This window comes from Cricetulus griseus, chromosome 2 (genome assembly GCF_003668045.3).
Source record: "Cricetulus griseus strain 17A/GY chromosome 2, alternate assembly CriGri-PICRH-1.0, whole genome shotgun sequence".
Taxonomy (NCBI): Eukaryota; Metazoa; Chordata; class Mammalia; order Rodentia; family Cricetidae; genus Cricetulus; species Cricetulus griseus.
This window is the reverse complement of record NC_048595.1, coordinates 24,658,351-24,678,025: the sequence shown is the minus strand read 5'-3', so window position 1 is coordinate 24,678,025 and position 19,675 is coordinate 24,658,351. Positions and strand designations below refer to the sequence as shown.

At 46.4% G+C, this 19,675-nt stretch overlaps 1 protein-coding gene across 1 annotated transcript in view; it reads left to right on the top strand.

Moving 5' to 3' along the window:
- Csmd2 (CUB and Sushi multiple domains 2) overlaps positions 1-19,675 on the top strand; it is a 552,860-nt gene that overhangs the window by 336,664 nt on the left and 196,521 nt on the right. Inside the window, exon 13 of the mRNA XM_035438911.1 lies at positions 1,282-1,464. Within this exon, the coding sequence (XP_035294802.1) occupies positions 1,282-1,464 (183 nt within the window). The remainder of the gene's footprint in view (positions 1-1,281; positions 1,465-19,675) is intronic.

Here is a 19,675-nt window from a genome sequence, read left to right as displayed (position 1 = left end):
CAGCTCATAGCAGGAACGCTATTGCAGAATTGCAGTGACTTCTGGAAACCTTGGCTACTGACCACCCATAATGACATCCACTGAATAGGCAAGGGTGCTTTCTTCCTGAGATTCCTGGAAAGTTCTCCAACACTCCCTCAGTGACCCTAGGTCCTTCTTTCTCAAACCATGGGTCTCTTGCAGTTTCCTTTTTACCATCTGACACTTTCTCAATGACCTCCTGTCTCCTGGCAGGCTAACTTCCTCCCTAGATGGAGCTCCTCCCCACAGCACAGAGCAGGGCAAAGGGTGACTCAAGAACCTTTAAAGATACAGCCAGGACAGACTCCTTACCCGAAGCGCCTGGACCCTGGCTGACTCCCAAAGATGAGCCCATCATGCTACTGAGTTCCATCTCCTGGAGTTGAGACAGGCTGACTCACCAATTGGCTCAAGCAAACTTTAAGTGTATTTAATGAGTCGTTTGTTTCTTTTTATCTGCTACTGTCTCAAATTGAATCTACAAAAAGAAAATCTTGAAAGTGCTTCTGTGTCAGAAGGCAGCCAGTATTGATTCCTGCTTCCTCTGGTTTGCAGCGAGGACGGGATGCACAGGCAGCGAGGACGGGATGCACAGGGCCACGGCTTGTTGCCTTTGCTCCCTCGCCTTCACTGCTCAGACAGACTTCCCTTAAAATCTCCCAGCAGTGTTCACAATCAGAGGCAAAGTGCATCTCAGGCAGGATGTCTCCAAACTTTGGGACATATTAGTTCCTGGAATAGGTGCATGACAGAATGCAATTAAAGGATGAAAGATTTATTTTGTCTTGCAATGCCATGGGACTAGTGCTCACCTTGATGGGGCTCTGACCATGACAACAGAGATTGGAACAAAGAGCTCAAGCCAGATAGAGCTAGAGCCAGATGTCTCTGAAGGTTCCCTTTCAGCAACTCACTTCTGTTAACCAAGTTACTGTCCCCAAAGTTCCACAACCTCCCCCAAACAGTACCACCAGATGGGGACTCCAAAGCGTTCAAACATATGAGCCTGTGAGGGAAATTTCACACCCAAGACTGTAACATCTACCTTTCACGAATAAAAATATCCAAGTGTGTGTGTGGACACAAAGTCACAGGCATATGACAACTGAAGGCCCTATTGTCCCTAAACACTGTCCTGCAGGATTTAGGAATGCCGTGCCCTGACTCATACCAGGAGGGCAACAGAGGGGAACCCATGCCTCCAGGACAGATGTAAAGTCACCTTTTTTGTCTCTTGTTTTTTGTCTTCTTGTTTTTCAGAGATCGAACAGGGCAGTTGTGGAGACCCTGGCATACCTGCCTACGGCTGGAGGGAAGGCTCTCGCTTTCGCCATGGTGACACACTGAAGTTTGAATGCCAGCCTGCCTTTGAGCTAGTGGGGCAGAAATCAATCACATGCCAAAAGAATAACCAGTGGTCGGCTAAGAAGCCAGGCTGTGTGTGTAAGTGAGCAGGGGTGGCCACTGATGGGCTCCCCATAGAGGCAGGCTGGTCTCCTAGCTAAGGCCCTGTCTTTGAAAACCTACAGTGGGTACCCACAACCCCATTTGGGTTGGTTTCTCTTGTTCCTAGAAAGGTGGCTATCTGGGTTCCTGCATCTAATGTAGGCTACAGCTCTTGACCTTTGGAGACCTTCTTCAATAGAGTATAACCTTCAATGGTGATCTTAAAGCAAGGTAGAAACCACTGAGCATGGCCCATGAAGGTCAGACCAAGACATTTCTACTTATTCTTGTCACCACTGTGACACCATGCTATGGTGTGATGGGCAATATGTCTCTAAGTTGGTAGATTGTGTGCCAGCATTATAGTGCTACAGTGATCTAAGGCCTTGGGGGATATGTTTCCCATGACCACCAACTCTCGTGTGGCTTTAGGGATGGAGGAGGGCTCCAGCCATCCTTGCATGACTGATCTTTTGGAGAGAAGAATGGAGTTCAGTAGTCTGTTCCCTGGAGATATCAAGGAAGCCCATCATCTTTCTTCTTGTATGTGTTGGACATACTTTGTGGCACCACGAGCATGCAGAGTCATTAGTCGCAGTGAGATTCTAAGTGTGAGCGTCTGCTGTGGCAAGGGGAAGCCACACAGTCGCTGTCAGGAAGTCTGAGGTTCTAACTTCTCTGACTGCCACCTCTTCTTCTCCTTGCCCTTGACGCTCAATTCCCCACGGCTCTTTCTTTGAATTCTCAGGGAAGGGCACTCGGCCTGACCCTCTGATTCTCTGCCCACCTTAGTGGACAACTCAGAACCTCTGAATTCTGCATACTACAGACTGAGAGCCCCTGAGGACTGGGGTGGGAGAGCCTAGGAGATGGTCAACATCCCTGTGATTTGAGTAGGTGGGTTTGCTGGATCATACCACAGTGATTATGCTGCTTGAACTAAAAATAATTGCTTTGCCTGACAAAGCATTTTCTATGATTGGTAAGTTTATATAAAAATTCTTCAGAGGTTTAAAGATCAAATCACTCTTAGATCCACACGGAATCACTCTTAGTGAAAAAAAAAAACATTCAAATTGCATGGCATCTGCCCAGTTTTGCTCTTGGTGTAGGTGGGAAACATAGACCTAGCAGTGTTGCCCCCACGGAGTGCTAGGAGCCTTGGGGATACAAGGATCGGGGATAATTAGCAGGGGTTAGCTCAGAGTAAGCAACCAAAAGCTCTGACAGCACAGCAGAACCAAGCTCACCAGAGGGGAGCAGAGTGAGCCATGTGGTTCTAGCTTAGGTCCTAACTAAGAGGGAAAAGCCCAGACAGTGGGATTCCTCCAGGCAGCAGGGAGCTTAATTTTTAAAATTTATCTTGATAAAATAAAGGAGGAAACACTGGAAGAAGGTGATTTTCATTGGCAGGAACCTAAAAGGATCAAACCTGGAAGGAAGCTGAGCTCCTGGACCCCACAATGTGGCTAGCAAGCAGGATGCAAGCTGGGGGAGGGTGGTGGTAACCACTGGAGGTCGCCAGGAACGTACTTGATGCTGTGTTTCTGAAGAGTATTTCTAGAACATTTTTTCTAGACTCTTCTCTAAGAGATGAGCCTCTTGAAGTGCTGCCCTGCAGGTCCTTCATCTCCAGAAGCAGGTTCTGAACTCTGCTTACAAACATCTGAGAAGAGGACAACTGGGCTATACTGACAACAGTGGGTCCAACCTGTACTCTACTATTTGGAGCAGGGATGAAGAACTCAGGGCTTATTAATAAGTAGGGCACCCTGGGCAACTGGCATGACGTGCTCGCTGGAAAGTTCTAGAATGGAAGAGGACAGTGTGTGTCTTCAGTCACCCCATCAGTTGGCTGTATTTGCTTACTTGGGTCTAGCAAAACACAGACTGAGTGGAGGAAAGCAGGCCAAATCAGCTCTCCCCATACCCTACACCATAGAGCAAGCCCCTCTTTGTACCTCATGAGTACAAGGGGCCATGTCATCTATCTGCTATCTGTCACATCCCAAGTCTCTGATCTCATGCTTCCACGGGTCCAGCTTTGCCCTCCAGGAGCTCAAGGTCTGGTAGTAAAAGAACAGTGATGAGATTACTCAACATTCAAAGTCTAGGACCTGATTCTTGCCCCTAGCTGAGCTTCCCAGCAGTAGCCAGGGTGTCTTCTCTCCAGATACTCACTAGCCCAACAGGGTAGCACCCCACCCCCTTCTAACTCCCCAGAGTCTGCATCTCCAGGATCATATTTATAGCCAAATATAACTGTAGCAAGAGAGGCCCTCACACTCTCCATGGTTGAATGCTTGGAAACTGGTCCACAAACTGGGTCATTACAGCACAGGTCGTACTTTGAGAGATGTTCCTGCTCTCAACTCTAGATCAAACATATGCCATAGTTTCTGATCAATAAAAAAGGAGAGAGAGAGCATCTATAAATGTCCATAAAAATATAAAATAGTGAGACGCTCTGTCTGTATCGTAGAATGTTCCTTACACATGCACACAAAAGCACCTCCGCCAAAAGGCTCATCTGGAGAGTTACCCCCACATTAGTCACAGTAAACTATCAACAGGGCACTTAGCCAAACAATGTTGCTCTCGCTTTCAGAAGAGTTAGAAAGGGACCGGAGAAATTCTTTTGATGGCTGAAATGTCTTAGAATGATTGTTCAAAGAGGTGTAAAGCACTACACTGTTCTTCAATGGAAGCATTTCCTTCAAAACGGCTCCTTCCCAGGGAGCTGTCCTGCCAAGTCCACACACAGCCACTCAACCTTCACATTGCTGAGCATTTTCCGCAGCAAGCAGCAACTTCAGCACTGCTCACCGGCTTCTGAGATGCCCTCGCCATGGTGGGTGCTCAGCAGACCATCTTGCCGCATCTAGGGTTGTAGCGGGATGATGCCTCTCACACTGAAGTGCTCCAACTGAGCACACAGAGCCAGCTCCTTACCTCTTGCTTTCTGGTCCTCCTCAGTCTGTCCACCTCTCCAAGGACCACTGCTCTGTATCAGCCTGCCATAGAACCACTCTCCATCCAGTCATCCACGTTGACTATCTGCCCTGAGCCAAGTGCCAGGCTCAGAGGTTCAGAGCTGTTCTGTTCCATCTCTGCTTAGGGAGTTGGCTCACCGTGTCTGTCCTGAGGACAGAGCTCTGGATAGGGAACCCACATACCTTACCCTGTAGAATCTCTGCTTGTTTTTGCATCATCCTTGGTAGAGATTGCCAAGGACCCTTCTAGGCATCTTCAGGCAGGCAGTCATTGTCATTTCAGAGAGACAGTGGGAAGGAAGATACAAATAACTATGAGGGTGGTTTGCATAGTCCTTGATGCTTTGTTGACACTTCACACTTCATAAGGGAGGCAGAAAACCAATTATCAGTCCATTAGCAGCCACTTTCCAAAGAAGTTGCCAAACAGCTTTCACCAGAGCCTGGTCAGGAGCACACAGAAGCCTGTTCTCCTCTCCCATTTCCTGAAGCCCATAAGAAAGTGTGAATCCTAATTGCTGCCATCTTAATATATAGGGTGGATGTGTGAAAGGAGAAGGCGGGGCCTCCTGGGGTGTATCCAGTTCAAATTAGGCATCAACAGCAAAGTAGTGAGGGTTCAATCAGGGAAAATTGAACCCTTTAGTGCTTGAGAAGATACCGCGGAGGATGCTGGGGTTGATAGGAAAGAAGGGAATCTGGGGTTGCTATGAGAAATAGCAGGTATCTGCCTGTCCTTCCCCCAATCTGCTCCCAACCCCCACCTCTGCACTGGAGAAAGGACTGGACTGGATCATAGGGCCATCAGGATGATGGTCTTTCAGCTGTTAGGTTAGTTACTCCAGATTTTTCAGGCTCTGAAATGTTGGTACTTTGTCCCGGAGAACTGTTGGATCTTGTACATTGCTTTAGTAGCACCTCTGCCCTCTACCACACTGAACTCCAGCACCACACACTCCACACACCCCAAGCACTCTGTGCCCTTTGTGCACCAGCTGAGACAACCAAAATCATCTCTAGACACAGGCAGACATTCCTTGGTGACAAACCTTTCCCAGATAAAGAGTCATGCTCTAGAGTAACTTAGTCTTGTCTCGAGAGGCTCCCCACATTTGGGGGGCTATGGTTAAAGTCTGAGGAGTCATGATGATGAAAGAGCATGTGATGAGGAGGAGGCTGGCCTTTTGTTTGTTTCATACCATTGGGAAAATGTGAATCTCCCCTCATCCCTCCAATGCTGCAGAGTGTTTCTTCCCTCTGGTTATAGATGAGAAAAGCAAGTCCAAGGGGGAAAGGTACTAACTCAGAGGCTATGCCATCCCATGTGGGAGAGATTTTGAGGCAATTAGAGCAGCAATCAAAAACCAGATTCCCTCCCCTAAATCCCATACGTTTTCCATCACCTCAGATTCCTGGAGGGCTCATCTGAGAAGCAGGGACAAAGAAAGAAAACATAAGATAAGGTACAAGGCTGGGTTTCCCAGAAGCTAACAATGGTTGTCAGGAGAGCAACACATCCATGAAGGGTGGGTCCATGACCTTGAGGGGAGCAGCACTGTACCCTTTTTTCTCATCTCCACTTTTCATTCCTTCTATCCATCACTTTTCCATCCATCTTCCTTTTCCGAACAGTTCTCTGTATACAAAGTGAGTGGAACCAGAGCTGGAGTGCCTGGGGGTGACTGCTCTTGCTGAAGGGTGACCTCTGCCCATACCACATGCTACAATTCTATATCCAGAAGTACCCACAGCTCAGGGAACAATACCCAATACAAGATTTTGGTATAGTCCCGAACTTTTTACATTTATGTAAATAGGATGATTTAAATACCATTTTCAAAATTTGAATACAATGCTCTCAATCTCCATCCTCTAAGTGAAAAGTGGTTTCACATTGACCCAACAACTGAAGGTTTAGCTTCCCATCTGTTCACACTTTTTTCGTGGTCTCGATCGCATTGGGCATACAACATTTTGTGTGCTATGTCTCAAAGTTTGCACTGTGTTGTATACCTTACCAAGTGGCTACCTGTCTTTCATGCTTACCTTTTCGGAACCAGTGGAATGGTCTGTCTAGTGAATGGGCCAAGCTTCATGATACCTAATTATGTTCAATTGTTTTATATATGGCTGTAATGAAAACCTTCATGCATGTGGCTTCTTCCTTGAGTTATTTTCTAAGGATAAATTTCCAGAAGTGAGGTGATCAGGCCAGTGGATGAACATTTTTATAATTCTCTATGAATATATACTGTTGTGTCACTCTCAAGACCCAAGTATCATACCCATTCATAACGCCAGTAGAAAAATCTACAAGCTTAAGATTGCTAGGTGCGTGGTCTTCCCATCCAGAAGTGTGGCTGTGGCATCTCATTCTGTGCTCATCTGCCTTCACCTTTCCAGAGAGAACAACTTTGTGTCTTTCTTCCTGTAGGTGACATCTTGTCGCCTTTAACAGCCTCATTATACCTCCATATTTGTGTGGCCTTTTTAAATGTGGGGATTTAAAAGTATATATTGAATGTACCCCTGTAGTTCATATCAGTTGATTACTAGGACCTTCCCAATATTATGATAAGGTCTATGAACCCAGGAGTGAGAGAGACAGGGCTTGAACCCCAGAAATTCTTTCCATGGAAGACAAACACAATTATGTTGAGTTGTCCCTGTGGGTCAGATTTTTTTCAAACAGAGGTCTTGGTGTGGCAGGTGTACTTAGGTTGATTTGTGCGAGTCTCATTTACTGGTCTGTGTTTAGCAGGCACCACCACAGATGCAGACTGCAGTGGTCCTTTCATCACAGAGCTGATGGGGACACATCCCTGTTGGACGACCTGACTTGAGAATGAAGTGGCAGAATAGGGGCTCTGATGGAAAAGGTGGCAGCTATGAAATAGTAGTGGGTTCTCAGAGGGCCCATGGGAAATTGTAGGCCTGTGCAAAGCGGGGATGCCCCATGGACACACACAAGCATCCAAATGAATTTATGCACACGTAAGCACATGCCTGTACATCCATGCACACACTTGTGCATATAAGCATACATCTGTACATAAGCACATGTACATACAAGCATGCATACATCTGTACATGCATTCATATCCATGCACACACACATACACACACATACTCTCATCATGGAACCTGAGTGCCTGGGTCTTCAGTGTTTCCTAGAGCAGTTGGCTGCTGTAGGCACATGAGAGTGGGAGGTAGTAGGGTCCAATGGCAGAGCAGTCTGGCAAGAGCTTCGGACTCATTTTTGAGCAGGTCTGAAAGAGGTGTTAGAAGCATCTGGAATTTCTATATTGGTCACAAGACAAGGGCATCAATCAGCCCTGGATCCAGCCCCGAGGAGGGACCTGGGTCCTCATGTGCAGTTCTAGGAGGCTGCCGATTTCCTCTCCAGCAGGAAGGCTCTCATTCCACTGTGTGGACAGGGGCCCCACGTGGCCTCACACACACACACACCTTACCAGTCTTATATTCCTTATTTTGTGTTTTGCTGTTTTGCGCTTTAAAGTTGTTTTACATCTCCATGTAGACAGATCTCTCAATATTTGTGATTTCTTTCCAAAACTGTCAAAGTTATCATTCTGTCATGAATCTGAGAGACAGTTTGTCCTATTTTTAGTGATTTGTCAGTGATTTGATTTTTAAGCTGTAATTCGTTAATCCATCTGGAGATTATTTGGATGCATGTATAATATTGTCCAAATTCTTCGGCAGTCTTCCAACGTAACTTTTAAGTAATTCTCCTCCCTTGTGATCTGAGGAAAATAGATTGTTTTATCGTGCTCCAAATCCTCAAATGTAGTTAAGTCTCTTTCCTGAGTCACCCTTTGTTCTGTTACTCTGTGTCTGTCTCGGCCCTGGTGTTGAATAATTTTAATTGTTGTTTTATAATATGTTCTAATATCTAGCACAGCTAAAAAACGACTCCTTCCTCCCTTAATTATTTTCTCTTTCAGAATAGTCATTGTTATTCTCATCTGTTTGTTGTTCAAGATTAATTTTAGAATCGTTTTGTCAGAGTAAAAATAAAAGCCTATTGGGATTTTGCGTGTGCGCGCCTGTTAAACTATAAATTAACTTGAAGAAAATAGACACTTCCCTAATACACAGCTTCGCACCTAGACACTCTAGACACTAGCGTGTCTCTTTTGCTTCCTCTACTTGCATTTGTCTAAATATAACAACTCTGTCATTTGCTGTACACAGGCCACATCCGTGGCTCCTTACCTGCCTTCTTCCTGGCAGGTGATTTTTGCATGATCCTGCCTACCTCTGCGCCACGCACAGTGCCCAGATGAAGTTATCCCTCCATGGTTCTGAACTAACTACATCTGGTACCTGGTATTCCCTGTAAAATTAGAGTCCCAAATTTTCCAGTTTCAAATGGCCTTTCCTTTGGCCCAGAAAAGATTATCACAATAGCTAGAGCCCTCATAAATTGCCTTTCTCAGATGCTTGGAGCCAGGGTTGGGATGGGCCAAGTTCTGAAAGTGTCAGCCTCTGTGTGGGGGACTAACACTCCTGAGAACACTCCATGATGGGGCAGGAGCTGCTGTGAGAGCTGTTTGAGCTTTCTCAGCTCTAGGAAACATCCTCATTCCTCCAGGCTTCCATCAAGGTCCCACTGACCACAGAAGACCCAAGGACATGAGCCAGGAACTTGGGGAGTTCCAGGGTACCCTTCCTTTTCTCATCTAATCCTCAAAAACTTGGCCACTATGAACTTGGCCTGGCCTTGCTGGAGATACACAGTGGGGAGTAGCCAGTTCTAAAAGCGGTCCACCAGAGAGACAGGAAGTGTGACATATATTTGTTACAGCACTGGAAATGGGCATGATGGTCATGGCTGTAAAGCACCATGGTGCCCTGGGGTCAACCTAGGTAAGGCAAGACAGAGCTAAGAAAACTCAAGGCTGAAGGAACTGACTCTGGGTAGAGTTGGCTCACACTGGTCACTGCCAGCATTGTCAAGGAGTCAGTAATGTCAGACCAGGCTAAGGTGGGTCCTATAATCTTGTTACCTTTGTGTTAGAATAGGCAGATATGGTATGGGGAGAGGAGACTTCTGGGTAATAGAGTCCACCCCTGCAGTGTGTATCCATCTACCAGGCAGGGGCCACAGTGACAGAAAAGTAAGTTACTGAGAGCAGAAACTGGAGAAGAAATAAAGAACCAGTTCAGGGCACCCGGTGCTGGCTGGGACATAGCGTTGGGGAAGGGTCATCAAGAGAGGGATAGCCAGAGGACCTATAGGTAAGTTGTGCTCTCCCCACACGCACCATATGTCGACTCTGAGGCCATCCCACATCTCAGTCACTGGCTTGAAGGAATGGACTAGTCTAGTTAACATAAGCTCAGCTTAGAATCTGTCTCTAAATCAAGATCTGTGAAACATAGGTATGAAATGTTGGAACTAGCCAGGGGCAGAGAAGGCAAAGGCTCCTGGTGGATGCTCCCTGCATGCATTCTGTGAGAACGTCTAAGGAGGTAGCATCAGGCCGGCGTGGGCCCTGCTCACTCTCAAACAGACCCAAACCCAGGTCATCATTAACATCACTCATGGACATTTTAAAATACAAAATTCCTGGCCTTGTTTTCAGAAGTTTCTAGTTCACGGAGTCCAGGAATTTTAGTTCTAGAATGTTCCTATGTGTTCTAAATATTAAGATTTCTGAACCACTAACATGGAATACCTACTGTGTGTCAGCCAGCGACTTAGGGATTTTTATGAAGTTTCTGAGATGTTTGGGTCCCACTGTGAGATGGCAGCATTGAGGTGTGGCACCATGGTACATGGCTCGATACATTATGATCAGACAGACACTGGGGCCAGGCTTCAGCTGTCATAGTGGTCACGATCTCCTGGAGTCTATGGAATACCCGCCTGCATGTTGGTATCCTAGCAAGGACAGGATGAATGGCGCCAGACTTGGGCTTCGCATCTTGCAGTGATTTTCAGCTTTCCTATTGTTTAAACAGCAGAATGGTTTTCGGAGGGTCTCTGTTCACTGAGTGTTGTGCTCGCAGTGGGAGTAGAGGGGACAGTTTACCCATGGTCCTCCAGGAGCTCTTGGTTGTTTGATGAGCACACACATTTATGGCAAAGTGATCTCCAAATGCCTACAATGATATATGTGGTCAAGGAATGGAGGAAACCTGTTCCCGTTAGCAGCTTCTCCAGCTACTTTTTGAGAGATTATGGCATAGTGAAAACTGCAGTCCTTTCCAACCCTGGAGTTCTTCCAGAATTAAAGTGAGAACGTGGCTGAACCTAAATCTTGGTCTAGACTTTCAGGAAGGAGCGACTGGGTGCAGTAGGGACTGGGGAAACTGACCAGGCTGTGAGTATCTGGCTATGCTCAGTCACCTGTACTCGTGGAACAATGGGATATCATTGTCCTTCTCACGTCTGCCTCTAGCTTTGACATCAAGACAATAGGCCCTTTTCTGTCTGTAAAATGCCCAGAAATCTGGGTGTGCCTTCTCCTTGAGCTCTGCCGCATCTGACTCAGAGAGCTGTGACAGAGCTGTGCCGACCAGCAGACCAGCATTTGTTCTCCCAGCTTCCATATTGGGACTGGAGTTTGAAGCTCTGCTAATACCCCCTCCCTGTTCTTTGAGCCCCTCAGAGAATTCTTCATCACCCTTCTTGGCTCTGGGTCTCTTCAGGCTCAAGAAGGCTCAACTCACCTTTCTGTGGGAGCCTTGGGTTTATGGCTGTCCCTCCAGATCTAATGTTTAATGATCATCTTGTAGGGTCAAGAGAAGGGGTTTCCAGGGCAGGGCTGCTAGTTCTCACCCTCCATGTGAACTCCACTAAGATTCCCCAAAGGCCTTAACTACTCCTCAGGCTGTGTGTGCCTCTGTGTGACAGCCTGGTCTCTTGGTGCTAAATGCTCTCTCATATGATCATGCCAAATGGCCATTCATGTTCTTCACCAGTCTTCAGTGGGTGGCAGCTTGAGGTATGACTCATGTGGCTGTCTCTAAACCTCATGAAGGTCCCCTGCTGAAACTACCTTAGGAAACATGTCAGCACTTGGGGATGAGGACAGACCTGAAGGGCCCAGAGTCACAGCAGCCTGGGATCACAGCACCATTTGAGCTGTTGGAGATGTAGCCACTCCCTTTCTTGAATTCCTCTGAGTTCAGGAGATAGCATCTACTCTTGGATAGATTGGTATTCTTCTCCTCGGGTGACCCTGGGCCTGACTTCCCTAGATAATAGGAACTAAAGTTAACATTTAGAAGGACCCTGAAAGACCATGTGACAAAGATAGAAATCACTGAGAGTCAGCCAGAGTTCTTAAAGCCTGGGCACAGGTAGCTGTGGACCTCATAGGGTGAGAAATATCTGTGAGCAGACATTTCTGGGGACATGGAAAAATTGAGTCATTTCGGGAACATATTTTATCCCGTGTGTCTCAGAATCCCACTGGAGACTCTAGACTCAGAATACACATCCCTCCTATTAGGATTGAAGTCTCTTTATTCAAGAACACACCAGGGCAAAACACAGGCCAGAGCTAGGTTATAGAACCCAGCAAGCTCGGCCAGAACAAAAGGGGCCAGGGTCCCCACGTGCAGCCCCTTAAGAAGCTCCCTTATGTCACCCCAGCTTTCCTTCACCACGCCCTTATGGGCGAGTCCCGGGTCCACCTGGTACCTGTCCCAGGATTATTGGGTGGGGCTAGGGTGTCTCCCTACACCCTCCAGTGCAGGTTATGTAGTCTATCACCCCAATGAAGCCAACAGAGCATCCTTCACATCATAATTGCTAACCAAGGGGTGCCCTATCCCTGTAAGTGGGTTCATCTGAGCTCTTCTAGATCTGGATTGACCACCCCACCCTTGGAGAAGAGTGAAAACCCTGGGTTCTGTGGTATGGCTTGGTAGAGGCAATGTTACAGGGAGGGTGGGAGGCCTACATCTCTTATTGCCTTGCTTGGGTAATCTTGGTTGAGACCAGAGGAGATAGATGCTAAGCAGAAGTGTGAGGGGAAAACTGCCTTGAGCCACAGACCTGGACCACACCCCTTGTTTCATTAGAAACTGAATTTATCCCTCTAAGCACCAGGCACAGTCTGTCCTTTGTGGCCCAAGCCCCTCTGTCCAGAGTCTTTACAACAAAGCTACAGCTTAGAAGTCATTGATCAGTCTTTTATACATGTGAAAACAGATGCACTTGATATAAGATAAATGCATGTCTCTCCTCCCAGTCCCACCAACAGGAAAACTGATACCCAAACCCAAATTGTTTAGGACTCACACCTGTCCCACCTTGAGATGGTCACAAGGATTAACTCAAAGTAATTCGCTAAAGAATTTGTGGTCTGCTTTCAAACTAAAACCTCAGCCCCCAGAGTTCAGACTCAGCTACTTAGCCAGGCATATTGATCAAGGTCTCTTCTCCATGCCTTATCTCACTGGCTGGCCAGATTTTTCATATTAGCTGGTAACACAAAGCCTCAGCCAGCATCTGAAAAGCTGTGAATGGTGGAGTTGGGAGGCTGGCCATGCTGGGGGACTGGAGGCTAGGATAAGTACCAGGACTGACTGGGTGGGCTGGAATGCACAGGTGTGACAAGCTACCCCAACTTCAGGATAACCTCAGGTCATTCTTAGAGGTGGTGCTGATAAAGGACAAACGTTTGATACCAAGAATTTAGGGGGTCTCAAAGTAACAAAGGAACAAGCTGCCATTGTTAAGGGGCAAGAACCTAATTGCCAGACCTGATTGAAAAGCTGCAATGTAGAACTGGGGATGAGTCATGAATGAGGAACATGGACCAGAACACTACGGCCACAGGACGAAGGCTAACTGGTGACTGGGGTAAAGGGGGTCAAGAGTGGGTGACTGTATATCCCTATTTGCTTAGGGGAAACCACAGCATCTTTTTTCTAGGTACCACCTTTTGGGTTTTTTGTTTTTTGTTTCTTCATGTTTCTTGGTCTAGGCAATACATGGCCACCCTAGCTGTGACTCAATAGACTCCAGGCTAAGCAGGCAATTTGGATGCCAAGGGATATCCTGAACAAGAAGAACTAGGAATCCATGTGCAATGACCCCTTCCCTCCTCTCTCCTTCACACCATGCCCCTCTTTCCCTCAAAACACTTTCCTACCTCAGCTTGTTTGTGCTCGAATGCATCATAGTACTGGCCCCTTGTCACCAACCCTTCCTTATCTGTATCCTCCTAAAGGTCTTCCTTTTCTCTAGCCGCCTTTCCAAGAAGAGCAACCCTTTACCGTTACTCTCTTCAGATCCCCATGTCAGAAGTATAGTAGTCAGCTTCATCTGGTCCCCAGGTCACCATGTCTTATAACAATCAGTGTCTCAAGGTTCATGAGGGTTGTATGTGAGCTGTGGCTCTGTTGACTCCTGTGTGGCATCTCATTCTGGGACCCACACTAAGGCACAACCTATGCATAGAGTATGTTGCTCTCGCAACAGGAGGCAACCATGAGACAGAGTACCCGGCCCCCTGCCAACCCAGTCCATCTCCAAGCATTGAGAGCTTCTATTTGGAAATGTCTGGGTCATGTTCATGTACAATTCCATGTTCTAAAAATCCATCACAGGCCCAAGACAAGGTCAACTACCATAGAAAAGAGGGTATTGTCCACCAAAATATTGAGTAGGGGTCGGGGGAAGAAACAGCACTATCCATTAAAAATACAGCAACTACTGCATTAAAGTCAGAGCCATGTGGTGATATATTATTTATGATCTAATAAAGCAACTGGAGATCAAAATGCAAAGCTAACCACAGCTATGGAGCAAGGCAGTGGTAATACACACCTTTAATCCCAGCAGCCATACTAGCTAGCCATAGAGTCAAGCGGTGGTGGAAGACACCTTTAATCCTAGGACTCAGGAGACAGAGACAGATGGATGACACTGAGATGCACAAAATTGATCCAGTCTAAAAGAAAAACAGCTCACACAAAGGTGATCTCAGCACTTGGGATCACACGCTGCCTTTAATCCTAGGACTAGGGAGATGGAGACAAGAGTGATCTGGTTGGGTGGAAAGAGGAATATAAGGCGGGAGAGAGGAGAGAGGAGCTCGGGGGACTACAGTCTGAGGCTTGGTGGAGAGAAGTGCAGTCTGCATTGCACTCTGAGGACTCCTAGAGACAGGATCTCCCATTTTGGTCTGAGGTAGAGGTAAGAGCTACTGGCTTGACTGCTTTGCCTTTCTGATCTTCAGTGGCTTTATTAAATCATAAATAATAAATCACCACAGAGCCATGTGTGTCTCCCCAGTGATAACCGTACTGCAGATGGGTAGTGAGTCTCGGCTCCCTGTGTTCCTTATGGTGACTGTTAGCGGTGTTACGATGGGTGTTATGATATAGATGGGGCCAGCATGGCAGGAGTGGGAGTGGATTTGGTTTGGAAGATACTTGGCCATCTGGAGCCTATGAGAGGAGGATTTTACTCTTTAGTCCGCAGTCACCTAGAGTTGTAGCTACGGATGCCATTGGCATGGGGTTGGTAACCCTGGTCTACAGACTCCATGGCTACAGTTAGGAAAGGTAAGTGCGGAGTGGGAAGGACCCACAACGCTCTCTGGAAATGGTGAGCAAGAGAAAAAAAAAAGAAAAGCATTCTAGAAAATGAAAATAACCCAAAGGAAAAAAATCAGACAGAGGGTGAGCGAGGGTGAGCATTGCACATTTGTAGAGATGCCAGTTCTAAGGTCTGTCTGGAATGTGGGGCTCACTCGGGCGGAGGATTAGGATCAAAGTGTTTGGCTTTTCATCGTTGTGAGTCTTGTGCCCCTTGAAGTGTCTAGACTTCATCCTCTATGCACAGGGAGTCTTTAGAACGCTCCAGACAAGCACGGAACAGAGCAGAGTGTGTGGTGTACAAAACTGACCATCCAGATGGGGCCAGCATGGAGGATGGATGGCAGAGGGAGCAAGATGTAAAGCTTGGGAGCGGGGAAGTACAGTACAGGGAGGGGCCTCGACCTCTGTGTGTGTGTGTGGGGGGTGATAAAGATGTGACAGGTACAAGAGATGCTGGAGTGAAGCAATAAGAGAAAGTTAGTCACTGATGGACTCTGTCAGTGGGTCTCAACCCTCCTAACGCTGGGACCCTTGAATGCAGTTCCTCATGTTGTGAGGACCCCCAACCATAAAATTAGTTTCGTTGCTACTTCATAACTGTAATTTTGCTACTTTTATGAATTGTTAAATAAATATCTGATGTGCAGGATATCTGATATGTGACCCCTGTGAAAGGGCCATTTGACCTCAAGGGATTGAGACCCACAGGTGGAGAACCACTGGGCTGTGGCATAAGGAAGAAGGCTCTGGTATGTTTCCCTGGGGCCTCTGTAGTTGTCATTCAAAGAGGTAAGGCCTGAAGGAGGCTTTGGAAAATGAACACAGATTTGGTTCTGGGTGCACATTTGAGGTAGAGACACAGAACAGACAGTTTAATATTGTGTCTGCAGTGTAAATCTGAGTGTTTCTGAATTCCACAGACCTTTTAGGTCCTTGCATCTGGGAGAGCCAGGAGTCTACTTTGGGACATACTTCATTCAGCTCCTGCAATACAGTTCAAACTCCTTCCCATGACCTTCTGTCCTTTGTCATCCTCTGCAGCTCACCACTTTGAGTGTCCCCTTTTCCACTAACTACCACAATACGCTGTTCTGGAGTCCCCTGTCCCTCACAAATGCCACTCCTGTCTGCCCACAGGGCCTTTGTACCTACAGTTCTTCCTGACTAGCGTCTGTCTCCTGGGGATGTCTGTCTCCTTAGCATCAGGCCACAGTGCACAGGCCACCACCTCAGACAGGCCACGATGGACCCCCTTACTGAAAGCTACCTACCTCATTCCTTTCATTCTTCTCCCCTTTGCCCAGTCCTGTGCTCTTTATCCCCTGTTAGGAGGTAACTGTCACTGCAGATAAAGACTTGATAATACATCTTTATAGCTCTAAGCCAGTCCATAGGACAGTGAGTGGCATTCAGCAGGTCCTACCACCCCACTGAAACTAAAGCTCAGTAGAAACATTGAAGAGACCACATCTTGTGAGAGAGGCCTGTCTTGGAGGAATAGGTTAGAAGTCATGGATGCAGCAGACTGCCCCAGGAATGGGGAACATTAACCCCAAGCATTGCAAGGTACCAGAGTCAGGTGGAAGAGGAAATTTCCCAGTGAGTAGGAAGGAGCAGTCAGATGGAGAAGTCAGACCTGGGGTGTGTGAGGTTGAGAGCTGATGGGCAGTGTTTCAGAAACAAGGGAAGAAAAAGCTCCCCTGCCTAAAGGCTTGGACTGAAAAAAGCAAATGGAAAATCTTGAGTACAATTTGTGACTTTAGAGTAAGATTATGGCAAGTGGGAATAGATGGGACACCCCCTCGTCCTCAGGAAATAGCCAGAACTGTTCATATGTCTGGGTGTCTCCTTGTACAATGTTTCTAGAAGGCATCTCTAGTATTCTCAGAGGGAACAAAGGCTGAAGTTGGTCTTGCAATAAAGATGAGCCCAGATGACCTTGCACTGCTTCTTTAGAGCTAACTAAGTTGGATGATAACTGTCAGCAAGCTCCAACTCCAGAGATGATATATGAAAACTTGGGGGATCCATTAGCCTACACTGGCTACTGGGGCTGTTGCTCAGTTGGTAGAGTACTTGCCTAGCATATCCCCAGCACCCCATAAACCAGGCAAGGTTGTGCACACCTGTAATCTTGACACTAAGGATGTGGATGGAGGGGATCAGTTCAAGACCATCCTTAGCTACATAGCTAGTTCCAGACCAAGGCGACATGAGGCTTTCTCCTTAAAAATGAAGCAAATTCATATATACATTTATTATATGTGTATATTCATATATATGCATATACACATATGCATACATGAATATTTATTCTAAATATGTATATTAGAATAAAGCAAAAGAAGCAGGAGTGTTTGTAAGACTTCTGCTTGCAACTTAGCCACATTATCAGTCAACAGAGATGGCCTCAGTTTGCTGATCCAGAGACATACAATGAAGCAAGAAGGCTCTGATTGGGCCACTTGTGCTCTGGTGAGCATTGCTGCAAAAAATCACCCGAGCAGTCAAATTGGCATTGCTGTAAGTTCACGGTTACCAATTTCAGTCGGGCCTGCAACAGTGCCCAGCAATCCATCTGTGTTCTCCAGTAGATTGTGGAAACTGCTGTGAGCATTCTCTGCTCCCCAAGCCCACCCCAGCCCTCCCAGTGTCCTTGAGGATGACCTTGCCTTCTGCCTCCCAGACAATACACGCAACTTCTAATGCTCACCACACCAAGGCTACAGCCCTGTAGCGTCCTCGCTTTTCCATCCTTGCCTTCTTTTGTGCGAGATGATCCAGCATTTTCCTTATCAAAACACCACTATAAATTATACTTCAGAAAAAAGATGTGGGGCCTGGAGAGAGGGCTCAGCCATTCAGATGGCATCTGCTCTTGTAGAGGACCCAAGTCCAATTACCGGCGTCCATATCTGGTGGCTCACAACCACCTGCGACTCCAGCTCCAGGTGACCTTATATCTCTGGACTCTGTGGACACCTGCATGTGTGCACAAACCCACACACACATATATGTAATGAAAAATTAATATAAAAACAATTTAACAGACCCACACTTAGGCTGAAGGTTTCAAGACCTTAAAATACTTTTAGTGTCACAAAAAGTAAAAAAAAATAAAATAAATGAATAAAATAATGAATCTCTAGGGCGTAGGAACATAGCTCTGAAGAGCAATTGCCTAGCACACATTGAATACTGGGTTCAATCCCCCACATAACATAAAATGTGTGATGGCGCACATTTGGAATTCCATGACTGAGGGGGTGCCAACAAGAAGACCAGAAAGTTCTGGGTAATCCCCTGCTAAATGCTGAATTTGACGCCAGCCTGGAAGCCTTCTTGTCCATATATATCACTCGGCTCTGTTTCTCCTTTTCACTCAGAGCTATACACCTCCACCCTGCCAGCCCTCCTTGGATTTCATGCTGTGTTCTTATATGGTAGTGCAATAACTAGAATTTAGCATTTTTGTTTTCTATAATAATGTACATTTTTCTATCTCTTCATTGTCTGGCGTCATTCTTTTATGAGTTGCCTTTTAATTTCCTTGACCAGTATTTCTGTTTCAAATCTTTTTTATTGACTTGCAGTTCTTTGTATATGAGGTCGAGTGAATGCTTGGCTGTGATAACATACATGGATTTTCCCTCCATTTGTTCCTCGTCATTTAGCTTTTGCTTATAGTCATTTTTGAAATGCAGAAGTTTTCCATTTCTTTGGTATGAACTAATAATTGTTTCTTATGATTTCTGACTTTGGAATAAGGCTCAGAAATTACTCTCCCATCACAAATCTTGCCTCTGAACAGACACAGCCATGCCCCCTCTGCCTTCAATTTTCTCAGGCCTCTCATCTTAGGATAACAAATCATCTTCCTTAACACCCACATCTGCAAGCAGGGCCTACTTATATTTTCTTCTAGTATTTCTGTGATGCATAGAGTAAGTTGCAGACCTACTTTTTTCCAGCAACTGGTTAGCTCTTTGTCTTGGCATCTTGTCTTCTTGAACACTCCCTGGTTGCTACTACATTCCTGTACTCATCTATTTGTGGGCTTTCTTTATCCAGTTATACCACTCTCTCATTTGTAATCAATTCATACAGATTTGTTTATCGTGGCTTTATAACAAGTGTTAATGCATTAAATTCAGTGTCTGCCTTGGCAAGCCTTCCCACCATTGGGAGGAATCTGGTGTCATGACTGAGAACCAGACTGATGAGAGTTCATCATCCCAGCCCTGTTCATAAAGGCTGTGTGACTATGAGCAGGCTACTTGAGCTCTCAGCCTCAGTTTGTATGTCCGGAAAATGGGATTATTCCTAACATTTCCCTTAACAGCAATTGCCGTTAAGGACACTTTTTATGTTGTTGTTTCTCTAGACAGCGTTTCTCTGTGTGACTGGAACTCAATAATGTAGACCACTCTGGCCTCGAATTCATGAAGATCTGCCTGTTTCTGCCCACCCCACCCCACCCCACCCCACCCCACCCCCACAGCTGGGATTAAAGGCATGCACCACCACACCAGGCAAGGACACTCTTAATGAGGTGGTAACACTCTTGAAATTCCAACTATTACCGCATATGCCACCGGTGCTGGTCTCAGAAAACTTGGCTACTT